At 38.3% G+C, this 25,793-nt stretch overlaps 1 protein-coding gene across 1 annotated transcript; it reads right to left on the reverse strand.

The window, feature by feature from the left end:
• Positions 1–10,148: 10,148 nt before the first annotated feature.
• Positions 10,149–12,940, reverse strand: LOC121243676 (putative wall-associated receptor kinase-like 16). Its single transcript, XM_041141792.1, has 3 exons — positions 12,003–12,940; positions 11,694–11,864; positions 10,149–11,563 (listed from the first exon to the last, which is right to left on the reverse strand). The coding sequence occupies exons 1-3, from the start codon at positions 12,883–12,885 to the stop codon at positions 10,368–10,370; spliced, it is 2,250 nt and encodes a 749-aa protein (XP_040997726.1). The 5' UTR covers positions 12,886–12,940; the 3' UTR covers positions 10,149–10,367.
• Positions 12,941–25,793: the final 12,853 nt, after the last annotated feature.

Genomic DNA, 25,793 nt, shown 5'->3' on the forward strand with positions numbered 1-25,793 from the left:
GGAAGGAAGAAAAATGGGAAGAGAGAAACAGAGAATGAGAGAGGTATGAAGTGAGAAAATTTTTTCGAAAATGAGGGAGAGGGGCTGCGAAATTTGGTGTTGCAAAATCAAAGTCACAAAATTTTGAAGAAACCGAAATCAAAACATACAAAATTTGGCAATGGAAAGGGGCTGCGATCGTTGGTGTTTTGAGGGAGGAGTCAACGCCGATAGAGAAGAAGACGTGGGACGGAAAGCCTCTGCAATGCGATGGGGATCTACACTCGTTCCCCATATATGGGGAACAACTGTAGATCTCGTGAACTTAAACCGCAAAATGGGGAATCCAATGGGGAGTGGTATTTCTCCAAAACCCTAAATTTATCCCCAAATTATAGGGATAGATCCTATATGGGGAATTCCAGGTCTACAACACTTGCGCCATCACAGACATCACAGGCAAGTAAATCGAGCAAGACCCCATAACAAACTCTACACAGCCAGTTGTTGCCCCTGCTACGGATCCTGCCTGCATGAGCCACACTGCTACTGCTATGTACTACCTCTGCTGCACTACATTCTGCAGCTTGTAACAAAATACCGTTAGAATATTCATGTAATAATTATTCTTAGCAAGCTACTATATAAAGGCCTTTGCCTCTGTAAATCAATTCAAGGAGAAGAAAACTCTTCACAACTTTTTCTAGTTTTAACATGGTACCAGAGCTAATATAGGACAAAGGTCCATGGCGCCTTCTTCTTCCACCCAACCCATTCTCAATTTATCTCATACCATCTCCGTCAAACTCACCCCCGAAAATTATCCTCTTTGGAAAATTCAACTTGTCCCCTATCTTCGTGGCCAACGCCTCTACAAATATGTAGATGGCTCTTGCCTTACTCCCAAACACTTTCTTGAAAATAAATCTCCAAATCCCAACTTTGAACATTGGCTACAACAGGACCAATTGGTTATGTCTGCCATCATATCTTCTCTTTCAGAACCTTTAATGGCTGAAGTTGTTGGCTGCAACTCTACTCATGCAGTTTGGACCTCTCTCAAATCCTCCTATGCTTCTGTTTCTCAAGCTCGCTTAATGCAAACCTAGCTTCAACTTGCATACTAAAGAAAGGCGCTGACTCGATCTCGATTTATTACCGCCGTGCAAAATCGCTAGCTGACATCATGGCTACTGCTGGGTGAGCTCTTCCTCCAGTAGAATTTGTTCCATACTTACTTGCTGGCTTAGGACCTGATTATAATGGCTTGGTCACCTCTGTTGCAACTCGGCTAGATCCTATTTCTCCCAAAGAACTTCTTGTCCATTTACTTGCTCATGAAGCCAGAATGCTTCATCATACTGAAACCAACTTCTTCCCTTCAAATGTCTCAGCTAATTTTTCAGCAAAATCCAACGCTCCTCAACATGGTCGTGGCCCTTTCCGTGGTCGAAATTCCTTTCGTGGCCGCAACGATGGGGGCCGTTTCAGTTCTAATCATGGTCATGGAAATTTTTCAGGTAACCATGGAACCAACTTTGTTTCTCAAACTGATCCTCCATTAATTTGTCAGGTCTGCAATCGATGTGGTCACTCAGCCCTCACCTGTGTGTATTGCTTCAATCAAGCTTACACTACAACCCCATCTATGACTGCGAACTGTTTCAACTTTTCTTCAGCTCCAAGTTGGTATCTGGACATAGTTGTTACTCATCATATTACTAATGATCTTGCAAACATGAATTTACAAGCTGTCGAATACCATGGGGAGGAGCAATTGTGTGTTGGTGATGGAACTGTTGTGGCGTCCTCGACCTCCACGTGTTATTTTTGTGGAGTTCGTGACATCGGGATGATGACCACAAGGATCATGCACCTCAACGGCCAATGCTCAGAGTGTGTACAACATGCAATAAGTGTACAAAATAATATTCGCAGCAGAGAAATAAAAAGGTATTTCTTTATTAAGTACCAGAATTGTTCAAAAACTATAAAATAACTTTACAAGAATTATACAGTCATCCGACAGATAAATTAAAGACAGTAAATAACATAAGGGAAACAAATCCCATAACGCTGAACAATATCTCAGCAACTCAAACCTCCGGCAGAGCTGATCCATCAGGTTCATACTTGGGCTCTACGTCAAACTCTACAGCACCATAAGACGAAACCGTAGGGTAAAACATTACAATGAGATTATGACATCTCAGCAAGTTATTAACTAAAATATCATCTAAGCTATTTATAGCACATTAATGTAATCATGCGTCCCATACGGACAAATATTGCAGAAAACAAAATCCACATTCTTTTTCCAAAAATACCCTTTTAACAACTCACGCCAAAAATCTCATTTTGGTCCAATCATAACCATTATTTTATTATGCATGCACCACAGTCTCCCCTATAGACCTTCCGCACGCTTTGGCTCTCATCGTCATTCCACGGCTAATGTCCGTGCATGAGACTTTGTAATGAGCGATGCCCAGTTCCGCACCCAGCGCGTACATGGCCAAGCATCATCTAACCTCGCCAGCCAAAAGGTCACGGAATCGGTATGAAAGCGTTACCGTCTCGTCCGTTTCCATCATTGCCCTGCGACAACTCAGGGGACGTCACGTCAGTCTGTTACACTCCCGAGTGACCAGAGGAGCTCCACCGAGATAATGCCCCATCTCAGCTTGGGGTCGTGATACACATGCACCCACATATTCAATCACAATTCCAAATAGACAACGTGACATCCCCTAAGGGATTTCACACCAAAACGGCGCCGTTGCATAAAGGGGAGGGTTGGGTCTTAAACCGCACGAGCTAGGCTCAAATGCTACACGGGCTGGGCCCTACAATGCACATGGATAGGATTTAAAACACACGGGCTGGGTTGGGTCAATGCACACGGGTTGGGCTTTAATAAAACACACACACACACAGCTCAATTAAAATAAATTACCACAACTACACACAAGCCCAACCAACAATTAAAAATAAAATAATAACATAAATAAATTAAAATAACAAATAACATAATTAAATAAATACTAGGGAATTAAAACACATAAAAATTAGGAATCTCACAACTGCCATCCCTATCTCACATACCGGTTATGCCTCTCTCTTTTCACCAACTTCTACATTTTATCTCAAACAATTGTTATGCATCCATTCTTTTCAAAAAAATCTCATCTCCGCCCAAAAGTTTTGTGTGGATAACAATGCATTTTTTTAATTTTGTTCTGACTCTTTTTGCATAAAGGATAGCATCTCGGGGAAGCTTCTACTTCGCGGGAGCACGCGTAATGGTCTCTACCAGTTCACACCATCCTCAATCCCTTCTGCTACACTGACCACCGCCACTTCCTCAGTTCCGCAATGGCATTCCCGTCTCGTCCATCCATCCTTCAAGCTAGTCTATTCCATTTTACAACAACACAATCTACAATATGATCCCTCTCAGTCATCTACCTTTTGCAACACTTGTGCCCAAGCTAAGTCACATAGGCAACCAGCTCACAAAAGACCTCATAAATCTGTTGCCCCTTTTGATTTAATTTTTTCTGATCTTTGGGGACCATCTCCTCATGTATCAAATGATGGTTATCAATATTACATTTCCTTTGTCGATGATTTTTCTCGATTTACATGGCTATTCCCTTTAAAATCCAAATCTCAAGCATTTGATATTTTTCTTAAGTTCAAAGCCCATATTGAAATTCAGTTTAATTCAAAGATTAAGAAATTTCAATCTGATTGGGGAGGCGAGTTCCGCCCATTTTCAAATTACCTTGCTACTAATGGCATTCTCCATCGTATTACATGTCCTCATACTCACACTCAAAATGGAATCATAGAGAGAAAACATCGCCATATCGTCGACACGGGCCTAGCACTCCTTTCTCACGCATCAGTCCCTTTGAAATTCTGGTCTTACAAGTTCCTTCATGCAGTTTATCTCATCAACATGTTACCCTCACCATCACTTAATCACTCATTACCTTTCCTCCTTCTTCATAACAAACACCTAGACTATAGCTCTTTACGCACATTTGATTCTGAGTGTTGGCCATTGACCACTCCCTACAATCACAGAAAGTTTGCTAACCATGCCATTTCCAGTACTTTTTTGGGTCTTAGTCCTCACCATAGAGGTTACATCTGCTATCACATTCCAACAGCACGCATATATATTTCCAAAGACGCTCTTTTCAATGAAACATCTTTCCCTTTTGCAAATATTTCATCACAAAAAATCCCCAATCAACCAACCCACACAGCCTTACCTCACTTCACTCAAATCACACACTTAAATCACTTAGAAACACTACCCTCAATACTGGGTCCTCCCCCTTAATCCCCGTCTAGTTCCCCTGTTTTATCATCAAACACGCACAGCTCCCCTCCTATGGTTGCTCCGCAACCTGTGCATTCTATGGAGACACGATCAAGGACCTCTTCAAGTAGTCCTCAACAGTTCGACGATGGGACCATACGTTGGCCACCACCCCGTGCACTTCTCACTACTCAAGTCGATATACCCGAAGCTCTTTAATGTCTGACAATTGCACAACAATATCCCGAATGCCGTGAAGCCATGTCTAAAGAATTTAATGCTCTATTTGCTAACAATACTTGGACCTTGGTTTCAGCTTCTCATGCACCTAACACATTGGCTTGTAAGTGGGTGTTCTGGACCAAACGTTTCGCCGATGGCTCAATCGAGAGTCGAAAGGCTCGGCTAGTGGCAAAAGGATTCCTCCAGCAATCCGGAATGACTTCGATGAAACTTTTAGCCCTATTGTAAAGGCTACCACAGTGCACCTTATTCTTGCAATGGATGTCTCTCATGGTTGGGTTACATGACAATATGACGTTGCAAATGCATTTTTACACGGCCCCTTACAAGAAAAAGTATACATGTCCCAACCTCCTGATTTCTCACATCCATAGCTTCCCTCACATGTCTGCAGGTTGAACAAAGCCATATATGGGCTACGTCAATCTCCTCATGTGTGGTACTCGCGCCTCAGTAGCAAATTAACTGATCTTGGCTTCACCATCTCAACAGCTGACCCTTCTCTTTTTCTGTATTACACTGGTAGCATCACCATTTTCATTTTATTTTATGTTGATGATTTACTAATTACTGGTTCATCGCAACAAGCCATTGAGGAACTTATCTCAGCTCTTCGAGAAGACTTTCCTATAATTGATCTCGGCAAACTGAAATATTTTTTGGGGGTCGAAGCTACCTACAATTCTGCTGGTTTGCTACTTATACAGCAAAAATACATCATCGATCTTCTTAACAAAACCAACATGATGCTTGCAAAACCTATCAAGTCCCCAATGGCCACATCAGAAAAACTTAGTGCTTTTAATGGAAGCTTGTTTGAGGATCCAACACTATACCGTAGTGTTGTTGGCTCTTTGCAGTATCTCTATTTCACTAGGCCCGACCTTGCATTTGCTGTGAGCAAGGTGTGTCAGTTTAGGCATGCACCGAGAGTACCCCATTGGCAAGCCATCAAGCGTATCATTCGCTACCTCAAACACACATCTCATATTGGTCTACAATTCTCTCCGTGTTTGACTCCCAACCTTATTGCTTTTTCTGACGCCGACTGGGCTGGTTGCCCAGGTGACATAAGATCAACCAGTGGCTATTGCATTTTCCTTGGTTCCAACTTAATTTTCTGGTCTTCAAAGAAGCAACCTACAATAGCTAGATCATCAATGGAAGCCGAATTCAAAGCCATTGCTAATGCTACAGCCGAAGTAATTTGGATGCAACAACTCTGCCGAGACCTTGGTATTACACTCAACCGTGCACCCATTCTCTACTGTGATAACATTGGTGCAACATACTTGTCTTCAAATCCTGTTTTCCATGCTAGAACCAAGCATGTTGAAATCGATTTTCACTTTGTGCGTGATCGGGTTCTTAATAAATCTTTAACTGTCTCCTTCATTTCTGGAAAAGATCAGCTCGCTGACATCTTGACTAAACCCCTCTCAGCAGCTCGCTTCACTCAATTATCTTCAAGTCTTCCCCTCCAATCCTTATCGCTTGACTTGAGGGAGGATGTTAAGGAAAATTTCACATCACAGACAGCACAGGCAAGTAAATCGAGCAAGACCCCATAACAAACTCTGCGCAACCAGCTGCTACCCCTACTACGGATCCTGCCTCCATGAGCCACACTGCTACCCTGCTACTGCTATGTGGTGCCTTTACTGCACTACATTCTGTAACTTGTAACAAAATATCATTAGAATATTCCTGTAATAATTATTCTTAGCAAGCTACTATATAAAGGTCTTTGCCTCTGTAAATCAATTCAAGGAGAAGAAAACTTTTCACAACTTTTCTAGTTTTAACAACTTTAGACAATACAGGCACGTCCTCGTTGAATTTGGATCTTATCCCGAAATTTGGACTTCTTGATTGCTACAAACTCTATTATCGGATAACCCTTTATAACAAGTATCAAATCCTCCTTGGCCAATGATTAGATTTTGAATATCATAATTGTTGGTAGCCCTTTTCAGCTCTTCGATCTGCGCTAAAGATCTTGGCTGTTTCATCAACCGAATTAATTTCTTGTATTTGGTAACCATTTTGACGAAAGAAACTTACTAAAGCTTGATTAGCTTTCTTTGCTTCATAATCAAATACATCCAGGCGCTAGAGACCATCAGAACTACAAAGCAGCCTGCAACACCAGCTGCATTGGAAACAAAAGAGTTTATTATAAATGGATCTCAAGCCAATTTTCTTTGATGACAGAAGAGGTAGAGGTGGCCTCATAGCTTTACCCCTATATATGGCAATCAAGTTGAATGGATTTCAATGATTCATTTTTTAAGACTTACGGCAGGACAGATCATGACTACATGAGTTAAAAACTAAATTAAATATATAATTTCAATTTCAAAACGTCTAAAATAATTAGGTTAACTTTTCAATTTCAAAATGAGTAATTCTATTAAAAGAGTGCGTAAATGCTGCGTAATCGTTTTGAAAAGTGTATAATTTATTATTAAAAAATTAATTTTTTTTATTTAAATCTCATGTTTTATTCACTTGTTTTAAAATAATTACGCGATAGTTACAAAATTCACGATTGTAAATATATTTTCTCTTTCAAAATTTAAGTTATAATGTATAATCTGTGTCAGTATTAGGCATTAAATTTGACAGATTCTTGGTCACCAGCATGAGGACAATTCTTTGATGAATAGTACTGATCTTATCTCCTAATTTATATATATTAATATTTATAGAGTTTTTTTATTTTTACATACTTTACGATTATATGTAGAATTACTTTAAAAAAAAATTAAAAATATAAACATAAGTTGGTAGGGAAAGTCTAGAATTTTAGTTTTCTTTTTTTGTATTTTCAGAGTCTATTATATTTTGAATATATGCTTTTTAAATTATTTTAATGACCACATCAAAGAATTAAAATGATAGTTCAAATTAAAAGACATACCAGCATTACTCTTCTTTTATTGAAAAACGATATTTAGCACCGATATATATGACAACTATATTTGAAAATCATCAATAAAAATAAATCTTTTGTAAATATTTATCAAAACTCTGAATTTTTTAAATGAAAAATATAATTAATTTTATTAGAAATTTTAAAAATTAAATTAATATATATTTTATTGATATTTTTTAAATATGATTGTTAAATGGTGTGTTCCTAACCTGACTCTTGAACATGATCGACGTACCGGACATGGATATTATCCATGATCGATAACTATGACGAATGATGAGGTAGCATTAATATTCACGATCATTCCGAAAACACTCTCTTTTTTTATAAACAATTCCATTCTATTAAATCAACGGGATACAATAAGGGAGAATCCCCAACCTAACAATATGATCATAGATAGAAAGAGTACCTTTTACTAACAAGTAAGTCATAATATTATCATTTCTCTTAACATAAAAAACCTCTCACTTGACAAAAAATTTAAAAAGATATTTTATCTCACATACAAATATGCTTGCACTGTTACAGCCCTCTATCTCCCTTTTTAGAATATTAATAACTTGTAGAGAATTCCTATTCCAAAAACATTCTCAACCAATAGATCCCAATACGATAAATTAATATACATGCTAAAAACTTTTTTTAAGCATAATTTTTTGACACGGTACCCGATACACCATTAAAATGGATCCCACGCAAACAAAAAAGATTTATGTTTTATATAATTATTTTTACGTATTCTTCACGCACTCTATTAATATAATTGATTAAAATAATTATTTTATATAAAAAAAAATAACGCAATCAATCATATTGATAAAATGTGTAAAATACAGATTGCACATAAAATTTTTAAATAAAAAATATTGGCGTTATAATACCTTTTATATATATATATATATATATATATAGTTACCAACAACGTCTCCTTTGTGCCACAATATTTCCATCTCATATCAAATGATAATTGTAACACTCCAATAGAAAGAGAAAGCCACCGGTCAATAGTAATATCAAAATTCTATTGGCCGGAATATTTTAAATAGTAAGAACTTCTCTTTATCAAATAATATAAGATCTCATATATAACTTATTCTTATCACTTATTAAAATGGGATATCACAAAAATATTACATTGATTGTTTGCATATTACATCTTTCTCTGCTGTAACTATTGCTTTCAATTTTCATCCAATTTCATGGTATTCATAATAAATCTGATCTCGCAGCAATCAAACATGTCAGTTTATCAAAACTATTATCTAGGACTGATTCAAATGAGTGGGCAAAGTTGTCCGAAAATTTCAGACATCCAGCAAATTCATCGGCTAGGTTAGTGACAATAGTACAGAAATAGAATCTAGACAAGAACATCTACAGCAGAGAAATCAGACAACTACTAATCTCCTGTCCTCTTCCTCTCCTTTTCTTTTCTTCTCCTCCCCCTTCTTCCTTCTTGTTCTTGTTCTTCTTCTCGTCCCTTCTACTTCTGCTGCTTGTGCTTCTGCTCTGGCTTTTTCTCCTCGCAATATCCTCTCCTCTTCTTCTCCCTTTTGACTTTTCTTCTCCCCACCGTTATTCCGGCCTTCAGCTTTTCCTCCTCCTCCTCCTCCTCCTCCTCCCCATCATTATCATTTTCTTCTTCTCACTTCTACTTATGTTGCTTCTACTCTGGTCTATGCAAACCCATAGCCACGCCGTGGTAGCAATCGAACTCATATGCAAAACTTTTTTCTGCAATGTCTTTTTTTTCTTAGATCTCAGTCGTCTTTAGATCTATGAATTTGTATATTTATTTTTTATATCTATGAACTATAGATTTTTTTTTTTTTTTTTTTTTTAATTTTCAGATGTGTAGTCGAGATTTGGATAGTAGTGGTTGGATGGTACTGACCTCGCCTAGGCAGAGCCGTATGAGGCTGCTACCACTCATATTGGACATGCTCCGTCTAGAAGCTCAAACTTCTTATTTCTCTCTCTCTCATAATTTTCTCTCCCTGAACTCTGTAGTTCTAGCCTTCGCTGCATTCGTAATTAGGAGGAGAGAGCTATATATGAGAAGAGTCATCCTTGTCTTCCCCTTCTTGTTATTATTTCTAGTTAGATTTATGGATTTGATCTTTTAACCTTTTATATTTACTTTTGTGTATTAGCCTTCGCTGAACTCTCAAGCTTATGATTTTCAAATGTTGTCTGTAGACACGCATGGCCACCACAACATTGCCTCATGTTCACATTAGTTTCTTTTGACTCGAGATTATTTTGCATTGTATCTATGACTCATATTGGAAAATTCTAGATTATGAAAAAAAGAAATATCGGATCTAATAACTTAGGAAAAAACATATATAAGACATACAAGAGATCATGACAAGCCTCCATCATTGTGGCTTAACACTACTAGCTAGGGATGGGCATAAAGTTATGTATTGAGGTAATATCTTTTGTGTTAATAAATAATTTAAATAATTAAATTCATCTCATTTAATCGGCTTAAATTTTTGAGTCATGTCGTGATTTAACATGGTATCTAGAGATCTTGAGTTTGCATCCGAATTCTACATTTCATCTCATTTAACTAAATATTTCCTCCAGGCTCCACATATGATAGCATCAACCCATTCGCATAACAGAGCCATGACAACAGTAATCTACCAACAGAGAAAAATATTACACTAACTGTTTACATGTCATGACAGCAATCTAACATGTCTAGATTAGTGACAATAGTACAGAAATAGAATCTACACAAGAACATTTGAAACAGAGAAACCAGACAACATTATATGCAAGACAGCGCATGGAAAACTTATGAAAACAACATTCTATGCAACATGGTATCCCGAGAAAAGATATATGAAGAAACTCCTGTCATCTCCCACCATCAAAGGCTACCATCGTATGGTCCTTCATGCTATCATATACAACACTGCTTTTAATAGCAACGTCATATGTATAAGAACCGGATGTCTCCCCCAGCAAGTACTCTCTCTCTTCTGAATTGGAACCAACGCTAACCCAAGAATGCTTGTCAATCTTTCTTAAACCTTCAAGTTCAGCAGCTACTTCCTTCATGGTAGGCCTATCTTCCCCTTTCAATTTGATGCACCTCCTTGCAAGATTAGCCACTTCCTTCAGCTGCTTCTCATTTCTTTTAGTCCCTAGATTCTGCTCAAGAACTTCAAATAGTCTATCCTCTTTAATAGCAGAAAGAAAATGCATAGCCAGACTTCTCTCTTCCTCCGGCCTATCAAATGAAAGTGCCTTTTCTCCGGTCAGTAACTCTATCAGGATGACACCAAAGCTATAAACATCACTTTTCTCAGTCAATTGGCTAGTTTGCATATATTCAGGGTCTAAGTATCCAAGAGTTCCTTGCATCAATGTAAATACTTCTATTTGGTCTAATGGAATCAATCTTGAAGCTCCAAAATCAGACACTTTAGCTGTGTAATTATCATCTAGTAATATGTTTGAAGACTTGACATCTCTATGAATTATAGGTGGAGAGGCTGCACAGTGCAGATAAGATAGTGCCTCTGCTGTTTCTGCAGCTATCTTAAGACGAGCCTCCCATGAAATTCGTAAGGACCTATCTTTATGATGTATGTGCTCGAAGAGCGTGCCTCGGGAGATGAATTCATAGACTAGTAAAGGAACTTCTGTCTCCAAACAACAACCCAGGAGTTTAACAACATTTCTATGGTTAATTTGAGAAAGTAAAAGCACCTCGTTGATGAATTGCTCAATTTGGCTCTTATCCACAAGTTTGGACTTCTTGATTGCCACAACTCTATTATCGGATAAAAATCCTTTATAAACAATGCCAAATCCACCTTCGCCAATGATTAGATTCTCATGATAATTGTTGGTAGCCTTTTTGAGTTCTTCTGCACTAAAAATCTTGGTTGTTTCAACTGAATTTTGTCTTGAGAGTTGTTGACGTAAAATCACACCACCATTTTGGCGAAAGAATCTTTCTCTAAGCCTGATTAGCTTTCTTTGCTTGATTATCAAATACATCCAAGTGCTAGAGACCAGCAGTACTACAAAGCCTACACCACTCGCTGTAATGGAAAGAAGCAGAGTATTATTAATTATGAGCCTCAAGCCATTGTGCATAATTCACAATAATCTGCACATTCCAAAAACATATTTAACCAACAACTCCCATTACAGTAAACTTTGCATACTTACCAATGGCAGTCTTATTCACTAGTCCGAGGTTCAAAGTGCACGATTCACCATCTTTTCTTCCGTCCCCACTGTGCCACTTGGGGCAAGAACATGTATAATTCCCTTCTGTGTTAATGCATCTCTTTGGTGATGTGCAATTATTGAGATTTGGGTTCAGGCACTCATTAACATCTGCAGATCGAACAGTTTGACATGGAATTAAGCCAAGTTAAAGAAAATGAAACCCAAAACATGTTATCAAAATGAAAAATTTAGTCATTAAGATTTGGATTTTGAGAAGCTTCTTAGACGTGGGTGGTAAGCAAGTACCTTTGCAACCAAGTGGGAGGTAGGGGTTGCCGTCGTAACCCTTCTTGCACTGGCAACGGTATCCATAGCCGTTTTCAGGATCATCACATGTGCTGTTCCCTCCACATAAGTAATCAGACTTGAGTTGAGCATACTTACACCTTTCATTACCAATCGTCCAATCAAGAACCATCGGAAGGGTTCTATTATTATCTTCTATATTGGAAAGATTATCGGAGGAGAAATTAAACTGGCCTTTTTTAACAATGAAAGCATAGCTGCATGGATTGAAGCTCCATACTTCCGTGTGATTACGGAAGCTGCTTGCTTGCAAACTGAAATTGCTTACTTTTTTTGGGATCTCTACCTTGCAACAACCAATTCCAGAGCAAGTCCCATTTAAAACATTGCTTTGATTCTGACAAATGGACATGCAGCCCATGGAGAAGTTTCCATTGTACTGCTTACCATGAAGGTATGCATACGTGTCACAGCCAACAGCCATGAACATGTTTTCGGTGTTAGAAATGGTAAAAGTGGAGGTTGTTATTAGCAGACGGGACCGCCAAAAGCTTGAAAGCATACCCGACTCGTTGTAACATTTCTTGGAAAGTTTCAGCGAGAGTTCAAGCTGGCCTTCCATGGAAATCTTCGGGACAACGATACCGTCAATCTGAGGTTGGTCTCGGCCGGTCGACGATTGGGTGCAATTAATGAGAAAGTCTTTATTTAGGGAACAATCGTCAGATGTGCCAAATGGATACGGAATTTGGACTTCTCCACAGTGGTCGAGGCAGCTAGGGAGGGCTGATTCATGAGCTGCTGCAACTGCAGAAGTTGCCATTTCTGATAATATGAGTACACCAACCCATGTCACTTGCAAATGCAGCCGATAACCACCCATTAATTGCCTCCAATGTTTCTGAAAATGAGATTCAAGTGTACTTTGTTTTTGTCTGCAAAACTTCCTAAAGAGGATGAATTTTTATAGGCACTTGGAGAGAAGACCGATTCTATGGAATACAGGGTTTGAACACGACATATATAAACAAAGAAGTGCTGAATGCACAAATTTTACTTTTTTGGAATTTTTTTTTGTAGCTAAAATATTTCTCTTCAATTAAATTGGCTGCAAAAGTCTCTTTCTACTGGAACGTGTCAAGAATTCTAAGGCAGCTTTGATATGGTGCAATCGCGAATTATATATCAACACGGAACTAGAAGGAATCCGTCGCTAGCTCCAGTTGAACTTATCAAAAGTACTTATAGTCTAAGGCCTTATTTGGGTAATGAGATGAGATAGAAATGTTGGAGGAGAAAAACTGATATTCTATTCTAGAGGGAGAGAGGAGAAACTATTTCTGAAATTTTTCTAAGTGAATTACTTCTTAAGTGGCTTGCTTTGTGCCAATACATATATGGGTATTTATAGGCTTGTAGATTCACCTAGCATTTACTCTAATACATGAACTTTCCTAGTACACAAATACCCAAGTACATAAATATCTCAAATACATGAATCTCTAAATACATGAATCTCCAAATACACGAATTACTTCTTTCAAGATGAACCTAAACTTTAGTTCATGAATATACTAAAAAACAACTTTATTTAAGTTTATTATTCAACACCCGCCTTTAAACTTAATTCTTGGTAACTCCGAGTAGCATCCGCAACTTGTTAAAAGTATCATACTTGAGAGACTTCGTAAAAATATCTGCAACTTGATCATGAGTCTTCACAAATTTGACTTGTACTTCATTCTTGACAATGCATTCTCGAAGAAAATGAAATCTTGTATCAATATGCTTTCTTCTATCATGAAAGACCGGATTTTTCGCCAATGCAAGTGCTGACTTGTTATCAACAAAAATCTCTGTGGCTTCCTTTTGTGGCATGAGTAGTTCCTTCAATAACCTTCTCAGCCAAATTGCATGACAAACACAAGATGTTGCAGCAACATATTCAGCTTCACATGTGGAGAGCGTTACAATTGGTTGTTTCTTAGAACTCCAAGTAAATGCCGCATTTCCCAAATAAAACACAAAACCAGTAGTGCTCTTCCGATCATCCAAGTCTCCGGCCCAATCACTATCACTATATCCCACAAACTTAAATTCATTAGAAAATGAATAAAGAAGTCTATAATCAATAGTACCTTTTAGATAACGTAGAATCCTCTTAGCCGCTTTGAAATGCATTGTGCTTGGTGACTCTATATATCGGCTAACAAGTCCAACTCCATAAAGTATATCGGGTCTTGTGCAAATCAAGTATCTCAAACTTCCAACAAGACTCTTGAATATTGTGGGAGCTACCTTCTCTCCTTCTTCATGCTTGGACAATTTCGCTCCACATTCAACTGGGGTGCTCACGGATTGACTATCTTCCATCTTGAATCTTTTGAAAATTTCATTTGCAAAACCTTCTTGAGAGATAAAAATTCCATCCTCCATTTGTTTGATCTCAATGCCAAGATAATAAGACATAAGACCAATATCGGTCATTTCAAATTCTCTCGTCATAGCTTTCTTAAATTCTCCAAACATGCTTGAATTGCTTCCAGTAAAAATTAAATCATCAACATATATGCAAACAAGCAAAATGTCTCCATTTTCACGCACCTTAGCATAGAGTCCATATTCATGCGGGCACATGGCGAATCCATTCTCCTGAAAATATTTGTCAATTCGACTATTCCATGCCCTTGGCGCTTGTTTTAAGCCATATAAGGCTTTCTTTAATTCTAGCACTTTATCTTCTTGCCCTTTGACCACATAACCCATAGGTTGCTCTACATAAACTTCTTCCTCAAGGATTCCATTCAGAAAAGTCGATTTGACATCCATTTGATAAATCATCCACTTCTTTTGAGCTGCAAGAAAAATAATCATTCGAATCGTCTCTAATCGTGCAACAGGAGCAAAGACTTCTCCATAATCAATACCGAGACGTTGGCTATATCCCTTGGCCACCAATCTCACCTTGAATCTTTCTACTTCTCCCTTTGCATTCTTCTTTACTTTGAAAACCCACTTCACACCAATGGGCTTTTGTCCCTCTGGTAAAGTAGCCAATTCCCAAGTATCATTCTTCTTGATTGATTTGATCTCCTCATCCATGGCAATTCTCTACCTTTTCTCTTGTACCTCTTCTTCAAAACCTATTGGTTCACAATCGGCAAAGTGACAAAAAAGAGTTTGATCATCACTTAAATTCTCTGTTACCTCATAAAGATCTTGGAGACTTCTCATTCGGGATTGCCTTTCACTAGAATTTCCTTCATAAGAAGATGATGAATGAGTACTAGGAATTGTTGGTGATTGAGGTGGTGTCGTGAGTTCTTGTACATCATTTCCTTGATCTTCATCTTCAGGGAAGGGAAAGAAATCATATCTTTCATTTTCTTGATCACTCCAATCCCATGAACCTTCTTCGTCAAATTTCACATCTCTACTAATAACCATCTTCTTAGTGCTTGGATTATAAAGCTTGTAGCCTTTGGACCTTTGATCATAGCCGATGAAGATGTGCTTCTTGCTTTTATCATCAAGCTTGGATCTTTCTTCATCGGCACATGCACATAGCCAATACTTCCGAAAACTTTCAAATGGGAAACACTTGGCTTTCTTCCACTCCATGCTTCTTGGGGAGTTGAGTTCTCTACACTTCTTGTAGGACAACGGTTTGATAAGTAAACAGCACAATCAACCACTTCCGCCCAAAACTCTTTAGGCATCATCTTCGTCTTCAACATGCTTCGAGCCATATTGAGAATCGTTCTGTTCTTTCTTTCAACCACCCCATTTTGTTGAGGTGATCTCGAAACTGTCAAAGCCCGACGAATCCCATGTGCTTCACAAAACTCATTAAATTCATTAGATGTAAACTCACCCCCTCTATCTGATCTCAAAGCCTTAATCTCATAACCACTTTGTTTTTCAACAAGTGCTTTGAATTTTTTGAAAACACCAAACACTTCAGATTTTTCTTTCAAAAAATATACCCATATTTTTCTACTGAAGTCATCAATAAAGAGGAGGAAGTATCGATTTTTACCAAATGAAGAAGGCTTGATCGGTCCACAAACATCCGCATGAACAAGTTGGAATGGCTCACTTGCTCTTGTAAATTATTCTTTTGGAAAGCTCTTTCAGAATTGTTTGCCAACAAGACACTCTTTGCAAAGTTGATCAAATTGATCAATAGGCGGCAAGCCTTTCACCATCTCCTTTTGAGCCAACAACTTCAATCCACCAAAATTCCCATGCCCAAGCCTCAAATGCCAAAGCCAAGATGTATCTTTCACACAAGCTTTGAGGCACTTAGCCACATCAGTTTGAATATCAAGCAAAAACATCATGTTGCTTGTCATGGACACTTTAGCAATCAAATTCTTCTTGTCATCTCTTAGAAAAAGACTACGATTTTTCATTTCAATCTCATAGTTCTTTTCCAAGAGTTGCCCCAAACTCAAAATGTTGTTTTTCATACTTGGAACATAATCAACATTTGACATAAATTGATGGCTCCCATTTTTTAACCGAATTAGAATCGTACATTTCCCTTTGATGGGAACTTTTGACATATCTCCAAAAGTGACATTCCCGCTCACCGATTCGTCAAGCTCCACAAACTTGCATTTGTCGCCGCACATATGATTGCTTGCAGCATTATCAAGATACCACAAATTCGATTTGTCAGTTTCTTCTCCTTTGTAAGCTAGTAGCAAAGTGGGCTCCGCTTCTTCATTTTCAACGTGATTCGCCTTCTCTTCAGCATTGCTAGGAGAACTCCAGCATTCTGAAGCATAGTGGCCATACTTTTGACAATTGTAGCATTTGATTTTAGACTTATCATATTATCTCCCATTCTGCCTTGAGTAATTTCCTCTTCCACGACCTCTTGAGGATTGACCTCTTTCTTCATGGTTGGCGTTTTGATTGCTTTATCCGCCTCTTCCTCGTCCTCGTCCTCTTCTTCCTCTTCCTTGTCCATGTCCGCGTCCTCTTCCTCGTTGACTTTTATCATGCTCTCCTTCCTTCTCTTTAAAAGAGAGCTTTGTGACGAGAACCTGCTCAATAGGTTCTTCCTTCTTCTTCTTGAGTCTCTTTTCATGAGCTTAAAGAGATCCCATGAGTTGATCAACCGTCATCGTCTCCAAGTCTTTTGACTCTTCGATAGCCACCACAATATAATCGAACTTTGAATGCAACGAGCGAAGAATCTTCTCAACCACCCGGACATCCTCCAGCTTTTCTCCATATCTCCTCATTTGATTCACAATGGCCAACAATTTTGAAAAATAATCTGCAATCGTCTCAGATTCTTGCATACAAAAGACTTCGAACTCACCTCGTAGCGTTTGGAGTCGCACCTTCTTCACTTTATCAACTCCTTGATAGGAGTTTTGTAAGATCTCCCATGCTTGCTTGGAAGTAGTGGCATTGGCCACTTTCTCGAACATTGCTTCATCCAAACAGTGATGGATGAGCATGAGAGCTTGTTGGTCCTTCTTCCGCAACTTTTGCAGAGCCTCCTTTTGATTAAGACTCAACGAAGCTTCATCTCTAGGCTCCTCATAGCCTTTCTCTACGATCTCCCATGCATCTTAAGATCCAAGCAAAGCCTTCATTCGAATGCACCAATTCTCATAATTCTCCTTTGTCAAATGCGGAAATTGAAACGGAAACGTCGAGTTGGCCATCTTCAAGATCTAAAAAAGACTGGCGCTCTGATACCAGTTTGTTGGAGAAGAAAAACTGATATTTTATTCTAGAGGGAGAGAGGAGAGACTATTTCTGAAATTTTTCTAAGTGAATTACTTCTCAAGTGGCTTGCTTTGTGCCAATGCATACATGGGTATTTATAGGCTTGTAGATTCACCTAGCATTTACTCTAATACATGAACTTCCCTAGTACACAAATACCCAAGTACATGAATATCTCAAATACATGAATCTCTAAATACATAAATCTCCAAATACATGAATTACTTCTTTCAAGATGAACCTAGATTTTAGTTCATGAATATACTAAAAAACAACTTTATTTAAGTTTATTATTCAACAAGAAATTCTCAAAAACTTTTTAAAACTTCTCAATATTTCTTTTTCAAACATCACTTAAACATAAAATATTTTTTAATTTTTAATTTTTAACTTTTTGTAAACATTACAACTTTTACAAATTTTGAAACAAAATACAAAAATTAATACAATCTTTTCAAATTTCAAAACAAAAATATTAACTTAAACCGTTTTACTACTCTTTACAGACCATTTTATTTCTATTTACAGAATTCTGAAATACTCCAAATATCTAAATGAGGCGGTCTCATATTAATCATTTACAAAATTACCTTGAAGATGTGACATCTTGTATATATAAGTTACAACTGGGAGCAAATATGTGGAAGACTAGGCCAAAGTCACCAAGTACGGTGGGGGAAAAGCTATTTTCACAACTCGTTTAATTACATGATCATGCTATCCTCTTTGTTTATAAGAAATAAGAGTATAAAAATACATTTTGAAGCGGCGAGGTAAGAAAATAAAATAGAGCATATGAAAAGAAATTGCCTCGCCCCATAGTAGGGGAAGGGAAGCTCATCTGCCTGCCCTGCCAAGGGACATTGGGAGGGCAACCCACCCGCACCGGGCGCGCATGGGTGCAGGCAAGTTCATGTTTAAGTTTATATATCTACGCAGGAGGGTTGCAAGTGGGGTATCCATGTGCCTTTCACCCACCCATTTAGGTATATAAACTTTGTGCTGGTGCAAAGGGGGCTGCGAAAGAAGAAAATAATGTTATAAAAATTTGCTTCAAGCTGGATTACATTAATGTCTACTTCGCCTTTTTTAAGAATATATTTACCCTCACCAATTATGGTATGTACACGGATTATAAGCGAATTTACTTCAAGATATAATGAAGTTCAAAACAAGTCTATTTATCCAACTGCGTTATGCATAATTGAATTAATTAATCTCAAAGATATTAAGATTTTTCTATTCAATCAAGGGATTAGAAGTTTTTCTATGAAGAATGAACAAATAACAAGTTTTGAAGAAATGAGAGAGTTTTGGGAGAGAGAACTTCGAATTTGCCTCCACTACTATAATTCTAAGAGAGGGATTCAAGTTTAATATTGTGTTTTTTTACTATAAAACTTCATGCTGTAGATGACAGGTTTTAATGGCATATGCGAGGATTTATTCAAGAACATTATAGGCACCAGGTATGATCGTGACATTATATAGGCCATATTCCAGAACTGGCTGCACAAAGTCTACGTCGTCTACCTCAGAAAAGTCTTTTTAAGGCAGCTTCGATGTGGTCCAAGAAACGCTCAATCAAGTAGCTAGCATTTATAGTCACAAGAAATTCATTTTTAACCACAGATCATAAATAAATTCATTTTGGTCCATTTCATTTTGTACCGTTCATTCAAATTTAATCATTAAGATTGTACCAGGTGGCATCTTGTTCATTTTGTAACTTTCACTGAAATCATATCAAAGAGCTAGGAGGTATCTTGTTCATCCAGATTCTAGTGCTTGTATATATTTATTATTTCTATGGCCTTCTAACTATTTATGTTTACTATATTAACATCCTTTCAGCTCTTATATATCTTAATATGATAAATAGGAGTGATGAATACGCAAATAAAATTCATATAAGTATGAATATAAATGCTTTATGTTGGGAAATTAACACCCCATACTCTTACCAACGAACAAGCATAAGCGATAGCAAGCTAGAAAATAAACAATCACACAACACAAAATTAGTGTGGTTTGGCTGTTGAAGATAATATCAAATCCAGAATTATCAATTATCAAATCATTTGATTCTCACAATTATCAAATCATTTGATTCGATATTATCTTGATTTGATTTTTATAATGATTAAGATATTATCATCAACATCGGCAACGTGCCTACATCCACAAAGTTGTAGGAGACTTCATTAAGAAGAAAGTAGAAACACTATGGAGTAATACAATGTCTCTGCCTCACTTTTTCTCCCACACACACAAGGGCTGCCTCTCCCTTTTCCTCTCTGTTTCTGCCGTTCAATTCTACCTCAAGATTGTTATTCAAAACATTTATAATACATCTATAAAGGCCAGTGGCGGAAATCCTAAAAAAAATAGTTTTTGGATTATTCACTCAAGCGGAGTGTCAAGTGCGCCTTGAGCAAACTCTCTATCCAATATTCACTTGAGCGGCCTGTCAAGTGAGACTCGAGCGAAGTCTCTGCTTAGGCTTCTCGAGCTACCCGTTGCACGAGTCTCGAGCAAACTCTCTGCTTGAATTTTGCTCAAGCAACCTATCACGCGACTGTCAAGCTAACTCTCCATCTGACATTTTTTGAGCTCATAAACCAGGCATTACAAACCCAACAGTCTCCCACTTGGAGACTAGTTCAACCACAACCACAACCGTCAACCACTGTCTCCAGCACAAGCCCTTCACACTCTGTAGCTCACAGCTCTCGTCTTCAAGCTAAAAGTCCAACTGAAGTCGTGCACGACTTTAGTTCCCCATGTGTAGTTCGCTCAGTCAACACATATGCAGGGCAACTCACAACTCCCGCTGCACTGAGAATACATGGTCTCGTACCAACCCTAGCCCACAGAAGAGAACTAATAGCTGAGGCCCTTTCTTTGACTTGGGCGAGTGATCCCACCTCTGTTGCCATCTTGTTCAGTCTTCAGCCAATGTGCCCACCTTTTGTGCAGTGCCTACTTCCTCCCTAGAAGTCCAGTCAGCTCCTTCGTAGCTAACTCTCACTTGCTTGATCTCCCATCTCGCAAGATTTGATCGTAGTTCTGTAGTTCACCACCTTCAGTTAGCAGGATATAGTTCAAGATAGGTGAGTCCCACTCCCACTACTTCCAACCCATCAACCATGTATACCTTACAAAAATAACGTCAACATAGTTATGTGTGATCTCATTGTGTGGAACGAAACCCTTGAATCCAACACCCAATTACTAATCAGACTATTGCATTGCAAGCTATCGAGCATCTTGTATTTCTTCAGTCACCACGTTCATAGCATCATCCTCAGTCTTCTTCTGAATCAGGCAATCTTTTTGATGTGGCCCCTCTTGCCACAAATCCAACAAGTCGCTTGCAGCCAAGACCTTGACTTGCTTTTGCTCCTATTTCTGGACCCTGATCCATCATGTCCCTTACCCCGAGTGTCAACGTTCAGAGCAGAACCCGAATCCAAGATCTCGCCAGAATGTCGTCTGCACACCTCCTCAGAGAGGATCAGATCTCGAATATCGTCATATTTCAATTTCATCTTCCTGGAAGAATTACTCACAACCATTCTTATGATCTCCCAACTATTTGGCAATAACGCAAATAGGATAAATACCCAAATATCATCATCAAACTCAATCTCAATCGATGACAATTGATTTGTGATATTGTTGAAAGCATTCAAGTGTTGCATAACCAAATTACCTTCTACCATCTTGAGGTTGAACAACTACTTTTTCAAATGCACTTTATTATTCACAGATGACTTTTCATACATACCTGATAAAGCCACCATAAGATCCATTGTGGTCTTTTCTTCATAACATTATGTGCAACTGATCTCGTCAGGGTCAACCGAATAACTCCCAGGACCCGTTGGTCTAATAGGTTCTAATTAGCATTCTTCATGATGTCCGGCTTCTCTCCCAATAAAGGAAGATGAAGCCTCTTCACATAGAGATAATCATTGATTTGCATCCTCCAATACCCAACGCTGATGCCGTCAAACTTCTCAATTCCAGCCTTCATTTCGTCTCTTGCCATTATTCTCCCTTGGACCCGACACGAGTTCTGGATGCTAGTTATTGGGAAATTAACATCTCGGGTTCTTACCAACGATGCAATAGACAAGTAAATGACAACAAGAAAATAAACGATCACACGACACAAAATTAATGCAATTCGGCAACATGCCTAAATCCATAGAGATGTAGATGATTTTATTCAGAAGAAAATGGGAACACCATGCAACAATACAATACCTCTGCCTCCCTTTTTCGCTCACACACACACAAGGGTTATCTCTCTTTTCCTCTCTATTCTACCATTCAATTATACCTCAAGATTGTTACTCAAAACAAATATAATACATATACACACATACATATATATATATATGTATGTATGCTAGCAGCGAAAACCCTAGAAAAACATATTTTGGGTTATTCGCTCGAGCATTGTGTCGAGCGATTTTCGAGCGAACACTCTGTCCAATGTTCACTCAAGCTGCCTGTCAAGCGAGATACAAGGAACTCTCTACCTGGGTTTCACTCAAGCTACTTGTAACACCCAGTATTTTATTGTATTTTTACTGAAAAATTATTTTTATTTATTCAAAAATTTATTCTCTTGTTTTAAAATTGTTGAATTTTTAGTTGGTTTATTTTTATGATTTTTAATTTTGTGAAAATTATTTTGAAGTGCTTTCTTATTATTAATTATTGTTATGCATTTAAATTTCTCTTTATTCTAAATTAATTTACTGTTGGATTTAATTATTTTATTTTCATTTTATCATTACGTTTAAATTATTTTAATTGAGATGCTGTTTTGAAATAATTTCCATTGGATCATTTTTGTGACCCAAGATGTGGGGATTGGACCTCATTTCTTTCCCTCCATTTTTTCTTTTTCTCTTTCTTTTCTCTCCTCTCTCTCTCTCCCCGCGCGGCCTCTCTCCCATTTCTCCCCGCCCGTTTCTCTCTTCTCCCAGCCCAGCCACCGCCGCGCCGCCGTGGTCGGCACCGCCCCTCCCATCAGCTTCCCACAAGCCGGCGACACCACCCCACCAATCTCAGCCCCTAACTCGTCGCCGATAGCCCCCACGCACCATACCAAGCCGCGACGCTCTCTTCACTCCAGCACCGCCGTCGCGCCACCTCCGGCCACCATTTCTTCACCACTTCATCATCGACCTCCTAGCAACCCAATGGACCCAACCCCAGCTCCGATCCGTCACCGGTAAAGCACATCCAACCCCATTTTCGATTTGGGTATTTTTGGTCTTCAACCACCCTTTGCGCCGCCACCCAGGGCCAACTACCACCACTACTAGCTTCACCGACATCCCTAGGTCCTACCCTATCAATTTCGGGTCTTGGTTTGTCTCCGTTCAAAAGTGAGTTTTTGAGACCCACGGCCACAGTGCATTTGGCACTGTTCTGTTGCTGTGTTGCTGTCTCTTGCAGCTCCGTGATCCTCTGGAAATTATTAGATAGCACTGTAAGTATTTTTTCAAAGAACTTTCGTGATTTAAATGTATTTTTACACTAACTCATATTATTGTGATCTAGTTGGACATGCCGGACTGAGTCCGAGGAGTTCGGGGGTCGGATGGATTGTGGACAGAGTTGTGTGTTTGGTTGGTATTATAAAATGCTAGTTGTTGGTATGGTGTTGTTCATGTACATGGCATATTGCACGCATGATCATATTTGTAAAGGAAACTGGGTTTTCGTGTACATGCATTCATGTTCATGTGTTTATTGAAAACTGGGTTTTCATGTGTTAAAGGATTTTGGGTGCGTGTGTATCACGACCCCAAGCCGAGATGGGGCATTATCTCGGTGGAGCTCCTCTGGTCACTCGGAAGCGGAATATACTGAGTGACATCCTATGGGTTGTCGCCGGGCGACAACGGGATCGGACGAGATGGTCTCATGCTGACTCCGTGGCCCCTCTGCTGGCGGGGGCTAGAGGATGTTTGACCACGAATGCGCTGGGCGCCGAACTGGGCATCGCTCGTTGCGTAGTGGGTGCTTGGCCACGAACGCTCTGGGCGCGGAACTGAACATCGCTACGAAGCCAGGACGTGCGGATGATCCCTAAGGGAGATCATGGTGCATTGGTTAATGGATTAATGGGCTGTTTTCTAGAAAAATAGCGTGTATTGAATAAAAGGATTTTATGTGATTCATTTTCTAGGAAAATGAGGTTTTATTGATTTGGGTCATTTTCTGGGAAAATGACAGACTATTATTTTTGGGCCAAAATGAGATTTAGGCGTATGTTGAAAAATATCTATTTTCGGGAAAAATGATATTTTTGGATTTGAAGCATATTTCATCATATGCATGCATGTTAATTGCACTATTATGTTTTTATTTCGTGGTTGTTTGGTTTATACTTACCTGCGGTACCGTTCTATGGTACTGCAGATTTTGATACAGTTGAAGATGAGGGTGAGCCTGAGGATTCGGCTTTGCCCGATGAGTGATTTGGTATCACTCATTTTATTTGAGACTTGTAAAATATTTGTTTTGGATGACTGTATAATTTTTAAACATTTTTACTGATTGTTTAAATTGTGTTAACAATTCTGGTACTTAGTTGACTTAATTATCCACTGCGTTATTTTTTGTACACTGTTGCATGTACACACACTTGACACTATCGTTAGGATGCGTGACCGTGTTGTCATCATCCTGGCGTCTCGATTCCCGTGTTTCCTTACATGGGGGTCGGGGGCGCCACACTACTTGTCACACAAGCCTCGAGCAAACTCTCTACTTGAGCTTAGCTTGAGGGACCAATCGCGAGACTGTCGAATGAACTCTCTGTCTGACGTTTTCTCATCTCACAAACCAAGCTCCACAAACCCAACACTTGACCTACATAAGTAAAGATTTTACAAAAGTAAATTTACTCAATTATGTAAGCTTAGTCTACATAGAGATCTAACATATCATATCAAACCATACTATTATGTAAGTTTTCTTTTACAAGATCTCTTTGTAAATCTAACATTTTTCAATTATTAAATATCAATCTAGCATGTAAATTTGTAAGAACTCGTTGCTAGTTGCAGCATATGGAACTGGTTCTATTCTCAATGTTTCCAAATACGATCTCGTTTGAATTCAAAACTCACCTTAATTCATCTTATCTCATCATTATAACATTCTTAAATTTTCACACAAAATATAATAAACAATTCAACTTTTTTAAATTTCAAAACAACTTTCTCAAATTTCTCATAAAATATAATAAATAATTTAACTTTTATTTTACTATTCATAAATCATCTCAGCTCATCCTACCTCATCTCTAAATCTAGACCACTTCTTAATTATTTTAACTCCAAGGGTGGTGTAGTGGTTATGGAGTGAGCTGTATAAACCAGACTTCTTGGGTTTGGAAGTACTCAGCATTCACACTCTGGAGACATCAGATTAGGAAAATGTTTTCATAAATTATTTAAGATATACTTACATAAAACTCCTTATTAAAAATTTTTTAAATCTTGAGATTAGTTAGGATTGTTTTAATTCAATAGTACAATTTCCCAATTACGAAAAAAGGAAGGGAACAAAAAAAAAAAAAAAAAAAAAAACCGAGGGAAAGATAGAAACGAACAAATTGCGTGCTCAGATATTTATATCTTCAAGTTGGATGACTGAAAACAGCCGTCGTTGTCATTGAGAACGACGTGACTAAGAAAGTAGTGGTCACATGTGAACATATGACGTGTAGTAAGGGGATTTCATTTGCATATCTTTCTAAACCTATTAATTGCACTGATTTTTTTATTAACCTTACGAATAAAATGTGGCTGAAATAAATTCAAAGTCTTTTAAAGTCGTCTTTTTGTCTTGTTTGGCTTGAGACTATTCAAAATATTAATACATGTACTCTTCTCTTGGACTAGAAGGTAAAGTATTGGCTGGCATATATGGAATTGATTTGGGAATAATCAACTAGAAAGGACAACTCAAGTTACGGATGATGCTACCGGGTCATCTAATGTGACA

This window comes from Juglans microcarpa x Juglans regia, chromosome 8D (genome assembly GCF_004785595.1).
Source record: "Juglans microcarpa x Juglans regia isolate MS1-56 chromosome 8D, Jm3101_v1.0, whole genome shotgun sequence".
NCBI lineage: Eukaryota > Viridiplantae > Streptophyta > Magnoliopsida > Fagales > Juglandaceae > Juglans > Juglans microcarpa x Juglans regia.